The 21,925-nt window shown below is 38.3% G+C and overlaps 1 protein-coding gene across 1 annotated transcript in view; it reads left to right on the top strand.

Moving 5' to 3' along the window:
* The first annotated feature begins 319 nt into the window (after window positions 1–319).
* LOC100495521 (hyperpolarization activated cyclic nucleotide gated potassium channel 4) overlaps window positions 320–21,925 on the top strand; it is a 45,326-nt gene continuing 23,720 nt past the window's right edge. Inside the window, exon 1 of the mRNA XM_018092393.2 lies at window positions 320–1,340. Coding sequence (XP_017947882.2) covers window positions 661–1,340 — 680 coding nt within the window. The 5' untranslated portion in view covers window positions 320–660. The remainder of the gene's footprint in view (window positions 1,341–21,925) is intronic.

The raw sequence follows: 21,925 nt of genomic DNA, 5'->3' as shown, positions 1-21,925 counted from the left end.
ATTTGACCTCACACCGTGTCCCTAAAAGAGAGGTCACTCAGTACTTTGGAAGGGGTTAACAAAATGGACATGGGGATCAAGGAGACAGAGCCTGTGTGTAGTCCATGCTCCTATGGCAACACAATAGATCAGATAGCTTCATGAATATTGCCAGTAACAGGGGCTGCGTGAAGAATAAGTGATCAGTCTGATGTCAGCAGCCTCTGATGCTGCAGCTTCTGTCAGGCTGTTTAGTATGGGCAGCAGCCAGAGTCAAGGAGACAAGGAGGGAGGAAAGAGGGAGGGAACTCATTTTGCCTTTTTATTATGATTTGTTCCTTTTGTTCTACTGGGCAGCTCTAGCACAGTCCCACCCCTGGCCGGCTACTGACTGAACTGTTCTGTCAGTCTGTTGCATTTTGTTCCCTCCTGCAAAGTCCTCATTATCTCAATGCATAGCATCTGATAACAGACTGACAAACATGGACCACAAGCTCCTCCTGGCACCTTCAGTGCTGCTGGGATGCTGTTGTTGCCGCTGATGCTTTTTAGACCAGACTTGTCATCCAGTGTGTGCATGAAGGAAAAGGAGCTGCTGTCATGCCCTTAGCTGTTGCAGATAGTGAGTGACATTTGCTGGTACTAAGAGAAGCTCACAGTGGGGGAGTATCCCAGTAGACAATGGACAGGTTGCACCCCTCTATGAGGAAACGTTTGTACAGCCTCCCCCAGCACATCGGATTCAAAGCCTCTATAATGGATGAAGCAGAATGTGAAGAAAGGGACACCTGGAGAAAAAGCATCAAACTCAAGCCATTGCCCTCACCTTCTGCCCTTAGAGTCCTTGACCCCCGCCATGGAGCAAAGGAAACCCATATAGTTATGGAAACTGAGGTGGGCAAAGCCCAAAGAACCAGCAGCAATGGAGATTGCAGGAGATTCACTGGCAGCCTTTCTTCTATCACCAGCTGTGGCCGGCACCTTCATGATGCAGATCCCAGTGAGGGGAGAAGGCTTATTTCTGATGGTGACATTAGTCCCACTGAAGAGTGCTCCCCCACCCTAGATACAGCTGTAGGTGAATCAAATATTCATCTCTCCCAAAACACTCAGACATCCTCCCAATGTCAGGGAGCTGAGCAACTCAGCAGTCCTGGGAAGCTGGATGGAAGGGAGCAGACTTTGTCTGGTGGGGAAGATGAGCAGGGAAGCTTTATGCACAGACAGTTTGGGGCACTACTGCAACCCGGGGTGAACAAATTCTCCTTGAGGATGTTTGGCAGTCAGAAGGCAGTAGAAAGAGAACAGGATCGTGTAAAGTCTGCAGGATTTTGGATTATTCACCCTTACAGTGACTTCAGGTAATAAACCATCAGGAAAGCCTAGAGATTGATTACAGAAAGCTGCATCGTTTTGCATCATGTAAGCATATAATTACACTAATTAGTCTTGTGCCTGACTAGACAACATGAACTGATACTTATGACTGTTACTTCCTTCCTTGCAGGGTAGTATACACATAAAATATGTTGCTAGTGGAAAATGATATGAGATATTGTTCTCATTTGTTAAGGAGAGACCAAAGGTTACAATCTAATGCCCTCTATACATCATCTTGATAAAGCCACATTGTCAGCTTTACACATATATAAAACTGTGATGGTAAGGGATCAGTCCATGTTTTATTATTATAGCACCACAACATTCTCCAGTATGCTACTGAATCCAAAAATTGACAGTGATTTAGTAGGGATGGGGCCTTGTCCATCAAGAAGACAATTTGTATTACAAAAAAGAATCTCAGATTCAATTTTGTCTCTAAGCCATTATAAGAAATAATATCTTACAGTTACAGTTATACAGTTAAGTACTGTTTATATTCCCTGTGAATTCTTCCAACTTCCCATAAAAAGTCTTCAAATAGATCTGAAATCTGCTCATAAATGGTGAGGGAAGGGGGTGCACTGTAAAGCTTACTACTATTTCGGATTTTATACTTTTATGGTTTGACATTAGTTATTTGCTTTCCAGCATTACCCATACATGTTTGTCAACAAAGTATTAGAGAAATTTACTTTTTATTTAGCATTTAAGCTGAATGGTATTATTTTGGGCTAGAATGAATTCTTCTTAATTGCATAGTCAGTATCAGTGAAGCAATATAGGCAAGGCCATAAACTGGCAATAGATCATTGGGCAGCTGCTACAGGACCATTATAACTAATTAACCCTTTCACAAATAGAGCAAAGTGCAAAGGCAGGTTACATCAGCATCATGTGGCATTTGTCTATTCTATCTTAGACGTAACAAGTAATTCTTTTTCAGAACTATATTCTTTTTTGTTCATACTGTACTGAGCTACTTTGCATACTAAATAGCCCAGTTCTATGGATTTATTTATGCACACACTCAGGCATATATAAACATAGCATTGTTCTTTTATCAATAAAAGTACAGTATTGCACTGTCAGATCTTTTTAAAAGCCAATGCAAAAGCATCCTGTTATCATTGGTCATAAGTGAGACCTCTATCAAGGTCACTGGAGACCAGAAGGGTGGTCAAAGAATAAATACTTTTGCATTGACCTGTAAAAGAACCCCAAATTGTGGTACCCTATTTTCTGTTTCTCTCTATATATACTTGACAAAATATATTATTTAGAATGCTTGGTACCGGGTGTTTCCTAAATAATAGATCTTTCCATAATGTGGAGCACCATGGCATAATTCTACTGAAAAAACATTTACGCATTAATAAACCAATAGGATAACTTTCATCACAGTGGATTTATAGCTTAGTTATCAACAAGCATGAGCTGGTCAAATGGAGATTTAAATTGATTTAATAGAACACAACGGCAAATGATACAGCTATTTTTTGTAGATTTCTGGATAACAGGTTTCCAGATAATAGACCGTGCTGTTCTGGCCAGTGCCTGAAGAGTGGCAGCTATGGGAATGAGGTACCACAAATTTACCTCATGACTTCAGTCAGTGCAGTGGCACCATTAATAGCGTGGAAAGTAGTCTCCTGAATTATAATGTGGCTGCGCAATGATATGTTCAAATGCTTACACAGTGGTGTAAGTGTACTCCGCTTTACAGCTCTACTTTGTAGTTCCATGGACCTGAACATAATTATTTTTGGGCAAAGACTGGAAAATAGTTTGCCTTTGCAAGCAGAGCCTTCCCCCATGTTTTGTTCCTGTACTGAAAGCAGTATATGTTAGTTTTTTCTACACTGCTCAGTGCTTTCAGATATTAATATTGTTGTTCTTGCCACAATGTAAAACACTTATTTATGCTCATATAGGGGAGCAGGGAAGGTAACACTATTTGGCAAGGAATGCCACATGATGTTGCATTAGTTTATCAATTCATGTTAGGCCTCTTTTGACTCTACACAGTGAAGTAAGTACAGTACGGTGGGAGTAAGAGTTGGGCTTAAGGTAGCTAACTTAAAGTGATACTGACACGAAAAAACAACTTTTTAAAATATGAATCTACATAAAAAGTTGCCTATAGGTCGTGCTGATCATTTTTTGCTGATAGGTTTGCTTTTGTAAGTAATTGTTACTTGAAATCCCAAAGCCTGACTGTTTTGCCAGCCTGACTGTCCCTTCTCAGCCTGACAGTTACAGCTTCTAATGCTAACGGCCCCCTGCTGGACAAATATGGCAGCCCCCTCATAGAGGAATATGGGGGATCAGATAGGGAATGTAAAAGCTTGGACAAATACTTTTATGGCAAAATTATAAATAGCATGCAAAGGCAATGTTATGACAATGTTATAAAAAAGGTTTGATTTTTGGTGTCAGTATCACTTTAATAACACTCAGAGTGTCCGCTGTATTAGAAACAGAGTAGGAACTGGAGCATACAGGCTTGGGCTAAGGAGAAGTCCCTTTAAACAACTCTATGGGCTCTGTACTCTGGGACTGGAGACCAGTAAGTAAGTGCTACCACTGACTGTTACTACTTTCCTGCCAGTCTGGTGGGAGACGTTTCAGCAGTTTCAATAAAGCAGTTAACTGTTATTTTTGAGAACCACTGGTGCACAAATTATTGAGAGCACTAACCATGTGTGTGAGTATTAGTGTGGAAACCCTTTCCTTCTTGTCAGTGGAGGCCCATCTGATAGAAGTGAATGTAATGCCTGATCTGTTAGGAGCATGGGCCTGAGCAGGATATAGTGTTGCTGTAGTTTTGTGTTACACTAGATAGGCACTTGTAGGAGTAAGAACTATATTGTCTTTGTATAGAATCTATGCTTCTGTTCATGTAAAAATTTGTGGTAATATGGCGATGGGGTAAAGTATCTGCATTATCTTCTGCTCAGTGCTGAACCTCTGATTTAAAACAGAAATTTATTTTCAATTAATTACTTTTGTGTTTAAACATTTGCTTTCAATACATACTTATGAGCACTAGAAGTGGGGGTTTAGACACCTCACTGTTCATGCAGTACCATATATATGCTCATAATTCTGCAAACTAAACAGCCTTTTCCATTGCATTTTACATGGCTGGCTCCCTCTAGGTGCCCTGATCCCAGACAAATTGAATTGCAAAGCTCTGTATTAATACTGTGGTACAATTCACTTGTTCACTTGTCTTTATTAAAGAAAAGCTAAATTCTGAAGAATGAGTGTGTTTTCTGTAAATAAATGCTTCAACTTTGCTGCATCCATTAGTTTATTTCCAGTAGATTAGCATGAACTTTTAAAGCAACTAGAGTCATTAGCAGCAATTCGCCCGAAAATATGACTTAAAAATGATTAAGGAAATAGGGTTATTGGGGATTACTGAGTAAGTCCCAGCGCCACAGGGTCTCACCAAGATGATGCTACTAATTTTAAAACAGTAATGAACCAAGAGCTTTTACTCCTTGCCTTGGTGGGACTGGGTACAACAGCATGTTTGCTGATTTGATGAAATAAGCAGGAGCCTGAGGGACACAGTTCATTATTGTATGTAGGCCTTCACCTGTCACATTATCAATCATTCCTAGTGACCCACTTCCCAGTCAGTCACTGCATATGTCACCTCAGAGTGCTGCTTGGAAAGTGGATGTATCATGCCAGGGAAGTAGCAATAGAGGAAACAGACACTTGGGGCCCCAGGAGTAAAGAGGCAACTGACAAGCCATTTCAATGCATCTTTGTGAAAAAAGTAATCTTCCTGAAATTTATGTATAAAATGCTTTTGTTTACCTCCTGAATGGGCTATATGGACTGTGTGTTGCACTAGTCTGAGGAGGTTATTAGGCATAATTTATTAAAGACATGCTATGTACAAAGTAAAAAAAAATAAAGCTGGCTGTGCAAATTGCCATGTTTTCTACCTACAGTGCAGCATTTTGGCCCATTATTACTAATTAATCATTTATAAATAGCAAAAACTACCAATGCAGGTGCAAATTAATGTCAGTGTTGGGAAATTGTGCACCGTTTGCAGCACCATTCAATTACTCATGTGGGCATGGGCATCAGTAATATTAGTGTACTTTTTGCTAGGGGAAATTCAGTTGTGCCAATGGGGTACCAGGGGAAGCCTGGAAATAGGGCTGCACAGAATTAAGGATTTGGTTTGTGATTTAGCTGAATCCCAGCACTTTTTGCATTATTTGTGCTTGGCCGAATCCTTAGGGTTTTGCTTTAGAATTCAGTTCAGCATTAAGTTAAAACTTTTCTGGAGCTAAATTCAGCTACATGGAATAAAATGTGCTGAAGTCAGATGCTAATTTCAGGGTTCTCTAGCATCCATGTGCGCGGTACTTGGTGTTAGTTATAAGGGCTCTGCAGACGCAGTGAGCAAAATGCAGTTTCAAGTGCAGTGCCCATGTTTTTCCCACAATGCAGTTGAGCTGCACCTAATGCAGTTATATACCATTCACCAAAATGCACACAACTGCACATGTGCTTCATAGCAAATTGAGCACAGTTGCACTAAATATTTTAGAAGTTTGCCTGGTGTAATTGTTGGTATTTGTAATGCAAATTACATCTATGCCCAATTCTTTAGGCGCAAGTGCACTGCACCTATCAACACAGGGTGTAAAGGGAGCACTGGCACTAACACCTGGTCAGGAGGTGGCTCTAGGGTGTCAATAGGCACAGCATCACCTGATTCCAAATGGAAGGCAGGAAGTACTGAGTACACCAAGCAAAAATAGTACGAGGAATGTATTTTGACACAAGTATCTTTACTGAAGGTGGTTTTTAGTGCAACTCACTGTGGGTAAAAGCACAAGTTGCCCACTGCATCTGCAGACATATATGAGCCCTATAAGATTCATCTATAAGCAAAAGTACCTTTGTAAATAACATTTAAGAGCATGCAAAGACTTAAAAGATCATTTGTGAAAACCAGAGCCCTTCTGACAGTATTTTATAAGTATTTATTAAGTATCCTTAATGATAATTTTTTCAGAAAAGGACAATATGGGCAGGTGGGCAAGTAGTGGGAGCTGTACTGGGGAATGAGGAGGCAGGCCCAGATCTTGCACCAAAGCCCATGCTCCCATTAGTTATGCACCTTTCTGAAATTCATTTTGCACATACTCAGTTGTTCTCATTCAAAATGCTTATTGGGTAATTTCACCTTGGCACAAAAACCAATCTTGAACTGAAAAAGAAAGCTCACTCATTCTGCTGTACATATTTGTGTACAGATATATATTGTTTGAAAAGTGTCAAAAAAGAAATTCCTTATTAATCAAGACATTCTCTTAGCTGTGATGCAGTAAATCATAACAATAAATTCATCCAGGCAGAACAATTTCATAGTAAATTGGTTAATTTTTTTATTTATTTTTAAAAAGATAGGACACTAGCATGGCACTAAATATTTTCTAATAATTTACCTTGCTTTAGAAAATACCTCACAAGACCAGCTAATAATATATATATAATTAGTTTTAGTTTTTATTAATCAGTTTTCTCTGATTACCATCACATGCTTGGTCTCTTAATTAATTTTTTTCCCAAACCATAAACAATTCTTCTCTAGGCTTTATGGGAATTAAAATGCTGGTACAGTAGTTTTAACATATGCCTAATGCACGCACATTTTCAGTTCTTATTTCTGTGCCTGAAACATTTTTTTTTTTTTTAGATATATGTAATCATGCACTAATAATAAGGGACTGTATTCTACTGATTTATGCTGAAACAGAAACAAAATCAAACTTTGTAGATGACCCAGTGTGTAAGCTTTTCTTATTTACTTGCTGGTATTTATAAAGAGCTAATACATTTTACACAGCAATTTAAGAGATGGAGTCTGATGTTCTTTTATAAAGAGATATAGAATTTTCAGAAATATAAACTGCTTTTCCATCACTACACTCTATATGGCTTGATATTGAATATAATTTTAAAGTTATGAATTATGAAATTATTTTGAAGACAATAACCCTAAGTTTAAGTGGTGAACTGAAATGGGGTTTAATAAAACTGAACCCAGTATAGTTTACATTGATGATACACACCATCCTGCTGATTATCTTTCACCACTAAAACAGTCGCTTCTCTTCAGATTTTCTACTTCTCAAATTTTTATGTATCAATGATTATTTTTGAACAAACACTATATGAGCAGAACTATCCAGACATCTGCCTATCCAAACCAAGGGTATTCATATGTTGGCCCTCTCTTTGCTCCTAAACAGCCTTTACTCCTAATGAGTTTCAGTGGAATTTGCTACAATTCAACTACAAGAGATTTAGTAAGGTGGGAAACTGATGTTGGGCAATCAGGCCTGGCTCGTATCAGTCAGGGCTCTGAGCAGGCCAGTCCTGTTCTTCTACTACATCTCTGCAAACTCATTTTGCCCGACTGTTGCCAGAAAAGTAGGAAGTTTGGAATTGGCAAGATTGGCGTGAACAGCAATCCAACTCCCCCCCACCCCCGCACATGCGCAGAAGTTGAGATATCCCCATTGCTACATATGGGAGCAAAATTTCAACATTTTGGTGCGGCAGGGAGGCATGCCGCCCCCAAATTTGTGCCACCCTAGGCCTCTCCATAAATCCAGGCCTGCATTGTATGGCATAAAGCACCTGTTTTGGCAATGATAATTATGGTTTAGTTTAGTTAGTAATACAAGTAGTCTCGCACATGAAACATTTATTTGGTGCACAAAACAATCATCAATTTATCTAAGATTTAAAAGGACAGAGTGCTCCATGGTCTCTAAACTCCATCCTGCTAAAATGTTTCTTGTCATTGGAGGCCTCATCAGATCTCGTCAGGGTGTATTTTCCCTTTAAACTAACTATTAAGTTGGTACTCAGATAAGCATACAATTGCACCAATAAACATTGCATATACAGTATACTTGCTCCTATGTTGACTTATCTGTACTAGCTCAGTACATCACAAATATTTGCACTTTGCATTTTAATAAATGAGCCCTCTAAGCTAAGCAAAGTGCATTGTACCTCAAAGTAAAGGGCCTAAACCAGGGAACATATGCTAGATATCATTAAAACTATATTGACACTATTTAAAAAATAATGTCATTCCCAGGGCCCAGTTTGATCAATGTTTAGTGGCATGGCCAAACAAATTTCCAGCTTAGCTTATTTCTGAGCAACACTTAGGGGCACATTTACAAAAGCACAAATGCTCCGAGCGTATTTTCGACAATTTTTTCGGGCGTCCGCATGACTTTTTCGTACGGCGCACGACTTTTTTGTACACCACATGACTTTTTCGGATGTTTGTACGAAAAAATCGGAAAGGTTTTACCGCTGTTTACAATTGTTCGGTACAAAAATTTTGTGACTTTCGGATCGCCAATACGATGTTGTCGTGACTAATACGATTTTTTCGTAAGCATTTTCGTTTCCAATGCGATTTTTTCCCATTCGTGATTCGGTTTCGTGGATTAGTAAATGTGCCCCTTAATGTTTTGTTTTGTTTTTGTACCACCAAGCATATATTTATGTTGGCATAAACAGGCTATTACAATATGAAATAAAGTTTAACCAGAAAAAAACAGGGTCAGCCTACGCACTGAGCAACACTTTATGGAAGGTTAAGTTCTCTTTAAGTAGATTATTTGGACAAAATTGAATTTTATGAGGTATCGGGCAGTTTATAGGACAGCTTGGCCTAAACCAGGGTTGTAACTATAGCAAGCGTAGACACTGTGACTGCTGTGGGGCCCAGTCATAGGGAATCTAGTGGGGCACCGGATCATGAGGAGTTTTATGAAAATGTCTTTTTCACAAAGCTAAAAGGGTTTTATAAAATGATTTTGTTCTGGGGCCCAGTTTGTTCTAGCTATGCCACTGCCTAATACACATTTAGCTTATTATAGAGATACCATATTTCCTGAATGTTGCACATATAGCAATTTAATTTTTGCTGCTCCTTTACATACTCCATAAATATCAGGCTGATTTATATGAAAATTATAATATAGTACTATGGGCCTCATTTAGGGGTAGATTTACTAAAACTCTAACATTGTTCATTTTTTCCTGTTTAAAAACTGAAGAACTGAAAAGAACGTTGCAGGAAAGTTGTGAAACCTCTACTTTTTCAAATTGTCACACCAAAACCTCTACTTTCTAATTATTGCTGACACAACAGCATCAAAAATCTGAAAACTAACTATAAACCCGAATATTTGATATCTCATATTTTGTCAATGCAGATTTTATTTTTATAGTTCCCCCTTTTCCTCTCTCTTTTCTGTCTCCCTTTTCCTTTGAGCCCCTCTCTTCCCTTATTTCTTACTTCAGCGATCTACAGAATTACGACAATCTGTTTAACTTGTTAAAAAATATAAATAAAGAGTGGCCCACGTGGCAAAATATTGTAAAGCATTGTGTTTTTTTATACCCTGACCCACTCTTAGGACCCATACATTTACACCTTACCACCTCACCAAGTTTAGGGATGCTGCCTGTAAGAAGCAGCACACTGGCCCTGTGCCGATCCAAATGCATGAATGTTACCGGTGTGCCCTTTATCACTTAACCTGCCACCAAAACAGATGGCTCAGTAACTAAGATTTAATAGAATGCTTTTTCTCTTGCAGCTGTGCAGAAATAATTTAGCTGTTATATACACACATCAGTCAGTGCTCTATTATTGTATCTCTTTCTCACCTTATTAAAGAACTATATTCAGACATTAAGGGCCCTATTTATAAAGTGTCAGAAAAAAAATCCTCCAACATTGGACAAAAGTGAGATTTTTTTACTGTTTCTAACTAAAAATCCATATAATGTTGATAATTAATATTTATTTAGCAATTAATTATTAGGACATCAAAAATTTGTTTGCTAATGTGAGCCTTTAGATCAGGGGCGTAACTATAGAGGAACCAGACCCTGCTGGAGGGTAGGGGCCCAGAAGGGCCCTAAATAAATTAGCAATTTCAATATGTCTTGGTGGAACAGGTCAATTTACTAATGTGTTCTAATGTATTGGGGGCCCGGAACTAGGGGTAGGCAGAAGAGGCAGCTGCCTAGGGCGCAACGATTGGGGGGCGACAGGCAGGAGCCTCTCCTGCCTACCCCTAGTGTTACTTTGTCATTGCCTCCGCCGCTTGTCATTAGCGGTGGAGGCAATGACCGATCTAATTGCACCGCCCCCCCCCCCTGCACCGCCGCCTGTGCTTTGGCGCGCATGCGCCATTCGGGGGGGGCGGGGAGGTGGGCAGAGTTGGCCGACCGGGTTGCCTAGGGCGCCCGGTAGGCTTGGCCCACCCCTGGGCCCTTAACTGAACTTGCTATGGGGCCCAGTAACAACTAGTTATGCCACTGCTTTAGATTATTACAGCACCAACCTTATGGTCATTAATAACCAAATTAATAAGCAAAGGACCAATCATTGCTAACATGATCTTTTTGTAAGCAGAGTAATATCTAGCAGTCACAGTCCCTGAACTTAGTTACATTCTATTTAAAATAAAGATTGAAACATTTTTTAAAAGCAATGTACCAAGGGCTGGTCCAAAACTGGTACAATTAGAAAATGTTCCATTTACCACTACCCTACAATCTATCCTTTAGCCAGTTCTCTATCCAATTCTAACTATTAGGTCCTAGTCTAATTTTACTTAATCAGTAACATTATATGTGGCACTGCATTAAATTGTTTAGCAAAATCTGACCCACTGCCACCCAAATGTCGAAATTTCTGCTCAACTTCTCAGCAAAAGAATTAAATTAGTCTGGCAATATTTATTATGCCTAAAACCATGGTGGCACAAATATATAGTATTGTTATTTGCAATACTATGTCATCTATCCCTCAATAGTTATAGTATCAGAATTGCATCTATAAAAAAGAAGTGTTCATTAGCTGTGTAAACAGAAAATAACAGTTCAGAATCTCTGTTTTACCCTGCTCTCATCAATCAATTGACCTCCCTCTGAAACTAGGAGGCCCATTTATTAATATTTTGATTTTAATGGTTTTGAAAGAACAAAAATCAAATTTTCATTAATACTATAAATGTCAAGTATTTTATTGAAACCACCAAATAAAAAAAGCACAAATTAAAATCCCATGAAAAAAATCTGAATAAATATATGAAAACCTTAAAATCGTAGTTAATTTGAGTGTGCTTACAAAAAAAAAAACACAAAAACCTCTAAAACCACCAAATAAATAAAGATTGTTACAAAGGACAGCTCCCATTGACTTCTACATGACCACGACAGCTTTTACATGGTGTAGTTTTGTATTTCTTTTGACATGGTTTTTATACTTAATAAATTACATATTTTTCATGCTTTCTAAGTAATTAGTATAATTCACGATTTTTAGCGCTAAAAAATTAGATTTGTAAATGGGAATGTTAGTAAATGGGTCCAAGTTTCCCATTCGTCTAGCTTCATTTTTTTTTACTATTTACATATTTAAAATAGTATTTTAAATTCATTTTGTACCTCTCTGCAATACCCTTTATTATTCTATATTTTAGCTTGCCTTCTGGTGTTGTTTGAATGCTTTTCTGTACTATGTGCCAGGTCAAGGCCTCTCGTTGTATGTGAGCCCTACGCTGCTCATTAACATTCTAAGTCTGTAGTGCATGTAAAAGCATTTGTCCTTCAGCAAACAGTGTGACTGAGTAGTAAGACCATGTTGCACTTACCCTGAACTCAGGTGCTCTAGTAAAAAAGGCAGGTAGCTTTTTAGTCCCAGCCAATTAACATACACCTATAAGAAATTCCTTGCTTTAAAGGCTGAATGGCAGCTAACAGCAATATTAGGCTACACCAAACAAAGAAAGAAATTGCCAGGGTCCAACTCATGTTGTTGCACTAACAAGCTGCTACAGACACCATTGTGCCAGTGGTTGGTCAATACTACATTCTGGAGTTGACCCCCAGCTAGAAAGGATAAGGATATCTGTACATAAAAAGAAGAATGATTGCCAATGCACAATTTCTGCCTTTAAAAATAATCGTTAAATAAAATTAAGTGTTAGGACTTATGTGCAATGAGGGACCTTGATGTGACAAGTGAGCTCATATATTTTGGCCACTGTGATACTAACAATTTTAATTTTTTTTTGTAACAATTTTTTTTATAGACAGAAACCATGCACAGCCAATAATGTTCCTTCTTTCTGTGGACAAATAATGGCTTTTTACATTTCTAGTAGCTGTCAACTCCAGAATGTAGGTTAGCACAAGCGCTGGCTCAGGGGGGTTTCTTGCAGCTGGTCAACGCTACAGTGAGGGTTAGACCAAGTGCTGGCCATATTTTTGCTGTTTTGCTGAACACAGTTTTATGTGGACATGTATTTACTATAGTACAACTGCATGTACAATCTGCATTTTAGATGCTCTAATGATAAGTTGGCTGGCTCATAATAGGGGGGCTGTTAACCCATTTGCATTATGTTATTGGTATAGCTTGGTAGTAGTCAGTGCTTAGATTTTACTTTTTGTATATGTGGTGTAATTTGTGGAAAAAGAGGACGGGATCAATAACGCAACTATAAGTGCCGGGCCCAAGGCTGGCCGAACTCTTGACGTAGTTTTAGCTGGGGATTCACATTGGCACGAGCATTCGGAGGGCCCCGAAGGGGTACGGGCCCATATGCAATCGCACCCCTGGTAGTTCTGCCCCTTAATGGGACTGTCTGTTTCCATGTGTCATAGTAATATCCTGGTGGGGCTGTATATTGTGATAAATACGGTCTGAGTGCTACTTTTAAGTTGGTCTTTTCTTCATTTTGAGATATAAAATATAGTGTTAACCAAGAGAGGTCACAGACCAATTTATTATTAAGGTGTGCAACTGATATATTAGTTCTCAAGTCTAGCAGTTATTTTATCAGCTAATGTATACAGAAATAGAAGCTTAGGGAGGCAAACAATTTCATGTACCTGGAAAGGAAATATGCCATTTTAAAACAAGATTTCATATGCAATCTAGCATGGTATGTGTGTATGCTTCCTATGTGTCCCTACTGATTCCTCTCTGCCTCTGACTGATAAGATTATGCATTGAGTGGCTATTTTTGGTTGCGCTAGTGCTTCTGTGCCATACAGATCAGCACAGAGGATAAGTAACTATCCATTTCCAACACCCTTAACCTTTCCTTAGGAGACATTTCTGCTTTATGGAAATTGAATAATCAGAAAAAGTAGGCGCTGAAAATAATTAGTCCATAAATATTCTAGCATCTCAACCATTTCTTTTTCAGACATTTTGGGTTCAAGTTCCTCTTTCAGTTCTGCCCCCCCCGCAAAGCTCATAACTAGGTTGCAGATATATGAACATGTTGTTATTGTATCAGTTATCTTGTTGTGGTTCCAAGAATATCTCAGAAAGCAAATAAATGTTCAGTCCATGTCTCAACCCAAAGCCCCAACCAATTATTTGAAAAATAATCTGAGGAGAGTGATCGTTAGTAGGTGTTTTTATTATTGCAGCAAGTTAAGACATAAACAGCCACTGCGGCCATCAGCATCCGAATGCAATTTGGTTTTTTAATACAAGTATATATATATATATATATATATATAGAAAAAAGGCTGAGGCACACACTTATAGGGATTACAACCTGGGTGCAAATCAGATAAACAATGTAAATATGTAAAAAATGCTGATGCACACCAGGAAAATGTAATCAAAAAAAGATACTTATTTTATTTAGATATATATATACAGTATATATATGTGTGTGTATTTGTTAGTTGTTTCTGCTCAAGGGAACCACTAGTTACACCACCACATGCAGACTTTAGTTCCATAAAGAGAAGTTTATAACTGAAATGATGCTTCATTTTCAAAATGGGGTAGATTTAGCATTTTTCCTGCCTCTATCTACATTTCTCTGCTGATTACTCCTGTTATGAGTCTAATGTGATATAATCTTTCATTTTCATTGTAACTGTGACTACTGAAATTGAATGCGCTTTTGTAAAGCAACTGCCAAATATAACCCAACCTAGAAAGAACATTTTGCATAGAGAAAGCAAAATTAATTCTTAGTTTTTCCAATATACATTAATTACAAATATTTAACTATTGGTATATGGTAAGTTGGTACATGCAAAGAGATAAACTCTTTTGTAAATGAATTCTGCATTTTCGTGGGTTTGCACAATAATAATTCTTCTGCACCTGAAGATATTTAGCATTAAAGCTACCTAGAGGACTCACATGAGATACCCTGGTGTCACCATTTATATCCATATATAAAAATGATCCCCCTGTCTCTTGCACATCTGGAATAAAATAATGAAAAAAGCACAATAAGTTCCTCATGGTAATGAGTTAACCAGGTAAATGAAGGGAGGTTCTGTGCCAGGCAAGTGGATTTGATATATGTTAGGGATGCAAGTGGCAGGTATACAAATACATAAATAGAATAAGTAGATGGTTTGACAGCTGTCAAAGCTTTGTGTACCTCAGCGGATAAATGGATAGTGCAGCAGCTGGAGGATTTGTTTGTTTAATTTGGAGCTAGGAATTTAACGCCTAGCTGTAAATATGTTTATTTATGGTCTTAGGTGGTGGATATAAGCACAGTCTAGCTGGTGCAGAGTAAATTAATTCTACTGTAGTCCATTAAAGCTATTATCAATATGGAATCATTTGAAATTACCTAAAAAAACTGTAACCCTAAAAAGAAGCGTTGTCTTTGTTTGGATATTTGGGGAAAATATGAGTATGGTATCTGTGTTCCCACAAAGCCATCTATTGAGTTATCTACTGCTAATTATCATAGGAATTCCCTTCGTCCTGGCAAGATGAAGGCATTTCTGCTACATTTGAATGCAATATGATAAAAACTTATGTAAGTTAAGATTCTCAACAGAAGACACTTTATAAAACCAAATGGGACTTGCTAAAATCCAGAGTATGCACGCACAGAAGTAACATGTGTGATGTGCGCATGCGCATGCGCAAAAGGGGGTCTAGAGGCTTCAAAAATGCTTATGCGCATGCATGGTCACTTCCAAGTTTAGACCACGGATCCCCTAGACACTATTCTTCTGAAATTGACAGCTCTGTTTATGCAGAGACTTAGACCTGAAAAGGCATTTAAATATTATTACTTTTCAATAGGATTATGTTAGACATGTAAGTGGCAGAGGGGTCCTAGGTTCCAGCAAGGTTACCCTCTGTAAAGAGTTTGTATTTCTCTCCCTGTTTGCATAAGTTTCCTCTGGGTACTTCAGTTTCCTTCCACACTCCAAAACATTCAGGCAGTTTAAATGGCTTCTGATAAAATTGCCAATAGTATGTGTGAATGTGACACCTTATACTGTATATGTAAGCAAAACAGCAAAACATTCCAGAAATGCGGCTACTGTATAACTTTTTTGATGCACACAACTTTTTTTGATGCAACTGTGATTTATCTAATATTGACTATGACATATTTGACGCAACCGTGACTCTTTTGACGTAACTGCAACTTTTTTCTCACAATTTTGTTTCAAGGAAAAATTCAACAATGGCAAAATGCTAAATTTTTGCTGCAAATCCATGTCTGGTGAAAAAATTCACTCATCACTAACTAAAAGGCATAGTGATAAAGTATTGTCTGTGTGACCTAATCTGTATTTGCCACACATCTTCCTACCCATGACTACTGCCCATTCTGCAGATTCTTTTGACTGCTGCCTGCATCAACCTTTCTAGCTTCTTCCCAGGGAACTTTTAGTTACATCAGATCCTAGGTAAAAAGGCGTGACCTCATGTATAATTCCTGGTGGCCGCTGGAGTACTGGAAAGAAAAAGGGGTGCTACAGGTAAAAAAACACCCCAAAACTGGTATATTGCTTCTGTATATTTCCATAGTCTTAAGCATTTGAAATTTGTGAAACAAAATGATTTTTTTGTGTGAATGAAATATATAGCCCACTCCAGATAGCTTGTGCTTCGGTTTAAACAATAATAATTAACTCTGGAGCACCCTCCTCTGTCCAGACTTCCCAGATGAGGTCTTATGGGATAAAATAAAATGAAATTTCAAAAATATACGTGTTTGTATCAAATCTTGTGAACATCAATACCAAATTTACTTCACTTTTCTGTGAAAACACATAAATACAATCTTGGTAGAACTATAACTCCCACCTTCTCTTTCTACACTTTCTCCTGCTGCTGGACAAATATACAACGGACATGTGTAAAATCCTAAAACTTTATTCTAAAACATATTAAAAGTTAAACTCACTAACACCATAAAAATTGCGCCCATCGGGAGTCCTTTTATAGACAGGGTCAGATCCTTGCTTACTTATCAGTCTCCTTATGTGATCTGCAGTGTTTGCTTCGGTCCCGACTTGCGTTCCCCCCTTGGCGTCTCTCTCCACCGCTCCACTGCTTAGTGTTGGTCTGTAAGTATAGGCACAATTGGTTAAGGATAAAAGGAAGTCACGGAAGAGTGTGAAATACGGAAATTCACTTATTTAAATAGACATGAACTTTAAACACTTTGCAGTGGATTGTATTCATGTGTTTTCACAGAAAAGTGAAGCAAATTTGGTACTGGTGTTCACGAGATTTGTTTCGGATACAAACGTGTTTGGAGGGGTGATTATCAATATTATATTTCTGTATTACGCTATATATAATTTTTTTATTTATTTTATTTTATCCCATAAGACCTCATCTGGGAAGTCTGGACAGAGGAGGGCGCTCCAGAGTTATGTATTATTATTTGAAATTCGTGTGCTGTTAAGTGAAAATTCTTTTTTTTTTTCCACTGGGAATTGTATTCCCTCTTAGCACAATAAACTTCTCCATTTTATAATAACTATATGCTGCCAAGAAATTCAGTTACATTTGTGACCAGTTTGGACAATCACTATACAGTTAGGAAGCTTAATAATCAAATAAAAGCATATGCAGAAGCTTGCAGTCATCTGGGCAGTGCCAGTCATCTACCAGTTTGTCTGCCGGACTCCAATGATCCAGTTGTTCTCCTTATCACAAAATGCTTAACTGTGCATGTATCATAATAGAATTGGATAATGTACGTTCTACTGCATTTTTAAAATACTGTAAATTTATATATATGCTAATAGAAGCTTGTATCTTAGATGTTCATATTTAAAAGTCCAAACCTCCCTCACCAGACGCTGTCGACCAGTTTAAGATAAGCCATTGATTCAGGTGACCTTTCATCTCTATTCAATGGGGAGTCCTGCTGATTTCTGTACTCGCTTTGCGAAGCCTCCCTTCGGTGGTTTCATGTTGGCATGTGTCGTCGCTATTTTTGTGCGCGTGTTGATGTTGGGCACAGTAGGGAATATAAGAAAGTCTATAAATGACTTGAAGCTGCAATAATTATACTAGATTAGTTCCCTAAACTCCTGCTACGACTCTATCACATCTTATCAACCTTCAACAAGTCAAGGAGTTTGTACAACTGATTATTATTTTATTTCTGATTATTTTGTATCTTGAAACAAATCTAATCTAATTAGCTAAATTCAATCATCATCTTTTGGTCTATTTGTCTATAGAACATCATTTCAATCAGTCTTTTTTAGTCCACAGTTAACGAATTGTATGTAATCCTATGAGTGAATCAGAAACCTTAACAGGCAACTAAATTCCTCAGCAAAATATAATAAATGTACCTGTACTGGGGCAGGCGATACCTGAGATGTTTACGTCATTGGCACCTTGTACATGTGGCTCAGGCAACAGTGGCCTAATGCAAAAGTGGCGAAGTACAGGCGAGTGAGTTTGGTGGCAATCTATTGGCATTGAGGCTGTTGTATCTGCAAGCTTGTACAGTAGCATAGTGACTCGGTAGCATTTTAAGTAATGGAAAATTGAATTACTCTTTAAAAGGTGGTTTAGCCATATGTGAAAGAAGTGCTGTAATAATCACTGTAACAAATGATATAAGATGCTACTGTTTATTTTTTGCTTTCTGCACTGCTGTATGCCTTTAGTAGTGCACAAGAAGCATTATAAAGAGTATAGTTGCTGAGACATATCACCAGGGTTGCACTTTGTTGCCGGTGTTGAGTCAAACACTATTAATCACACTCCTTCGAGTGCTGTTGAACCCACAGATGAAATCAACTACTGCTAGCTACCATCCTCCCACGGTGTACTAAAAGCTTTTGGGGGTCAAGTTATAACCTGTTTAGTGGCTCATAGGGAAACCCACAAGCTGGGCATTCACGCACAGCAAATTGCTAGCAGAAATCCAGTAACAGGTACAGACTTGACCATTTATGCCCTCATGCACTAAATGGTTTTTGTTGATGTTGTCCTCCTTTACTGTTAGAGTTCTGTACAGTAGACCTGCCTCTGACCATGCAAGAAATTCAGAGATAGCTTTATAGATTGCTCCTATATACATTATTATTTTGCATAATTATGGGGAACTATAGTTGGCTACAACAGTCTTACATGCTTACATTTTATGTATGTATTTTATGTATATATATATATATATATATATATATTTATATATATATATACAAAGGGGGGGGGGCCTTTACGATAATAAATACAAATAAATACAAAATACAGTTATATTAAAGATTAAGTGTCAGAGACAACAGGAAGTAGGTCCCTGTCCCGTAGAGCTTACATTTTAAAGGTTTACCAATTGTTTTCCAAGTGTTTTGATTTAAAGGTTTAACAATTACGCATCCTAGATATAAGTAATTGACATATATATATATATATAGAAACAAAGCACTCAGCACTCACAGGATTTGCAGAAACAAAACTCTTTAATGTGCAATATCAACGTTTCAGTCACATCTTGGGACCTTTTTTCAAGATGATCTTGATAAAGGTCCCAAGATGTGACAGAAACGTTGATATTGCATATTAAATTATTTTTTTTTCTTTGCAAACCCTATGAGTCATCCTGACGACGGTCCCCAGTGGACCGAAATGCGTCGATATGAGTGTGGAGCAATAAAATACGTTATTTTTTTGATTACTTGGAGCCGTGAGTGCTTTCGATGGACAGTATATGAATTTAATTTGGTGAGCACCCGGCGTATACCTCGTAAGTGGTGAGTGCCGTCGAGGAGAACTATATATATATATATATATATATATATATATATATAGGGCCAAGGACACTACTACAGGATTTAAAGACTTGCCAAACAAAAATGTAAAAGCAAAAATAAAAGGTTTATCTGCATTTTTGCCATTTGTGTGCTATACGTACAAACATGTAAAGTTAAAAAATAACTGCTAAATGCATACAAAATTCAATGTCAAATGCAATACAGGTAATGCCTGGTGCTTGATTTTTATAATTTTGCATCATGTATTAGATAATTACTGACCCTGCAATACTAAAGTTTTGGCAATAGTGATTACTGGCATTACTTGGCCAAGTGCATGCTTATTATTTACAATTTAAATCAACTAGGTATCAGCAAACCATATCATTCAGAATTGCTTGGACCAACTGCAGCACATTTATATATCCGTTTATAGTAGGCACAGAGCAATTTCCTAACCTTCTCACCTTAGCAGCTTTTTTGAAAATGTGTTGCAGTGTCTAACACTGGGATTTCCTGGGATAAGTGCCCTTTATGTTCAGTAGAAGAGTAGGGAGCACAAAGGGTCAACTTCTATAGAAATTTACTTCTCATAAATATCTTGCAGAGCTTCACTTGCTTAGTATTTGTAACACTATTTTGGCTATAAAGGGGTAAATCCAGGCTAGTAGATGATGTAGAGCATGTGTTACATTCGACCCTCTTTCTTAGGCTGGACCTTCGCTAAGTGGAAGAATTCTGTATAGGAGCTGAGGGTGTAGTTGAACTACAACTTGCTGTGACTGTGTAGTTCAGATGATATAAATGGAAGCCAGTAAGGTTCTTGCTGAAGAAGTAGTAACAATTTTATTTTCAGAGACAAGATGGATGCAGGGTTATCAAATATTCACAATGCATGCAGATATCTAGGATAGATGACAATATCCTTTTAGGACAAGACAAAGGAGGGTACACGCCGGTTTATCCCACCTCTTGGAAGAGTCTGGGCAGGGTAAATGTACCTGTCAGCTTAATACCCTCTTTGAAGATAGGTCTGGATAGATCTCTCTTCCTCAGGCTGATAACCTCTAGTATATGAGTCGTCCGTGTGAGTAGGGATCAGGGGTTATCCTGCCTGTTTCCTATTTCTACTCGGTGGCCCTATTGCTGAGGCAACATTGCTGGATGGAAAGCTACTTCCAGAACACTAATTCTCCTTGATGGGGCTATTAGGCTGCCCTTGCATGCTAAAGCTATCTATCTCACTTCTCCTAGAGAGTGCTATTACAAAACTGCTTTGCTTACTTACACCTCGGTCACGGGGCCCTGTCCCCGACTTCTCCAGATGGTGAAGTGGTCTCTGGACTAGAATGGCTTTACTGGGGCCTGTTGCTGCACCCAGGCTCAGAGGGAGCTGTTCTCAGGTAGCAGACAGGCAGCCAAAGAGGAAGCCACTCCTCCTTGCTAGACACTATTTCAGTCTGCAAAGGGAGTGGTCAACCTGTATGAACCTATAGGGAATACAGTTACATAGCTGAAACCTGAATATAAGGGCTTTGCCCAACAATAGTAACAATGTGAATATGTTAAGCCATAGGGAGCTTAACCCTATAGGTCCCTACATATTCATAGTGTTTTCCATTGTTCTCCTATAGCCTTTCCTTGAAACAGTTATAAGCCCTCATTTACTATTAGGGGGAAGTGTAAATATTCCCCAAAATCCTTCTGCCAAATACCAACAAGAACAGCTGTTAAACGGTTTTACAGCCCTATAAGATAAAGTATCCTCTGCAGGAGATGTGCCCTGTGGGAGCACTGGCATAGGATATACATATATATTTGTTTAACCTACTAGTGTGCTTTTATATTGTGGAAGGAAACCTCAAATATGCAAACCCCTTACATCAGACCTACCAGACTGAGTAAAACCAAGACTCCAGCTCTGAAAGTCAGCACAATTAAGTCCCGTCCTGCCATTCTGCCTTCGGTCCCAGTGTCTGCCACTGTGCGCCTTATATACCTGTACTGTATAGCTAAGCACTTCAATAAGGAGATGCAGTTGATGTGGACAGGCCTCCAAAATACTTACACATCTAGATAAATAATTGGGCATGTCAGTATCTTATAGAGAATTTTAAAAATTGTTGAATTGTTGATAAATCTACTCCCTAAACTGCATAATGAAGCTGGAATATGACAGAAAACAAAAAGTATCTGATTACATCACTGTTTGCCCTTAAAGCAGCTGTCCGGCTCATTACCTTATTGTTAGAGCCTAACAATCTTCACTCAGTTGCTTTACAGATTGCCCATTCTTGTATGATCAACCAGTTTTATAAAATAAAAACTCCTTCAGCTGCAGGACCTTTACTGCCATAGTATTACTCTGTCTAGTATGTTATGTGCAATGGAAAACTTGACTTTATGTAAGTCTAATAGCAAGTTTAGATTGCAACCTCTATTGAGCAGGGCCCCC

Source organism: Xenopus tropicalis, chromosome 3 (assembly GCF_000004195.4).
Source record: "Xenopus tropicalis strain Nigerian chromosome 3, UCB_Xtro_10.0, whole genome shotgun sequence".
Taxonomy (NCBI): Eukaryota; Metazoa; Chordata; class Amphibia; order Anura; family Pipidae; genus Xenopus; species Xenopus tropicalis.
The sequence above is the reverse complement of the archived record's forward strand: the minus strand, read 5'-3'. Positions and strand labels throughout refer to the sequence as shown.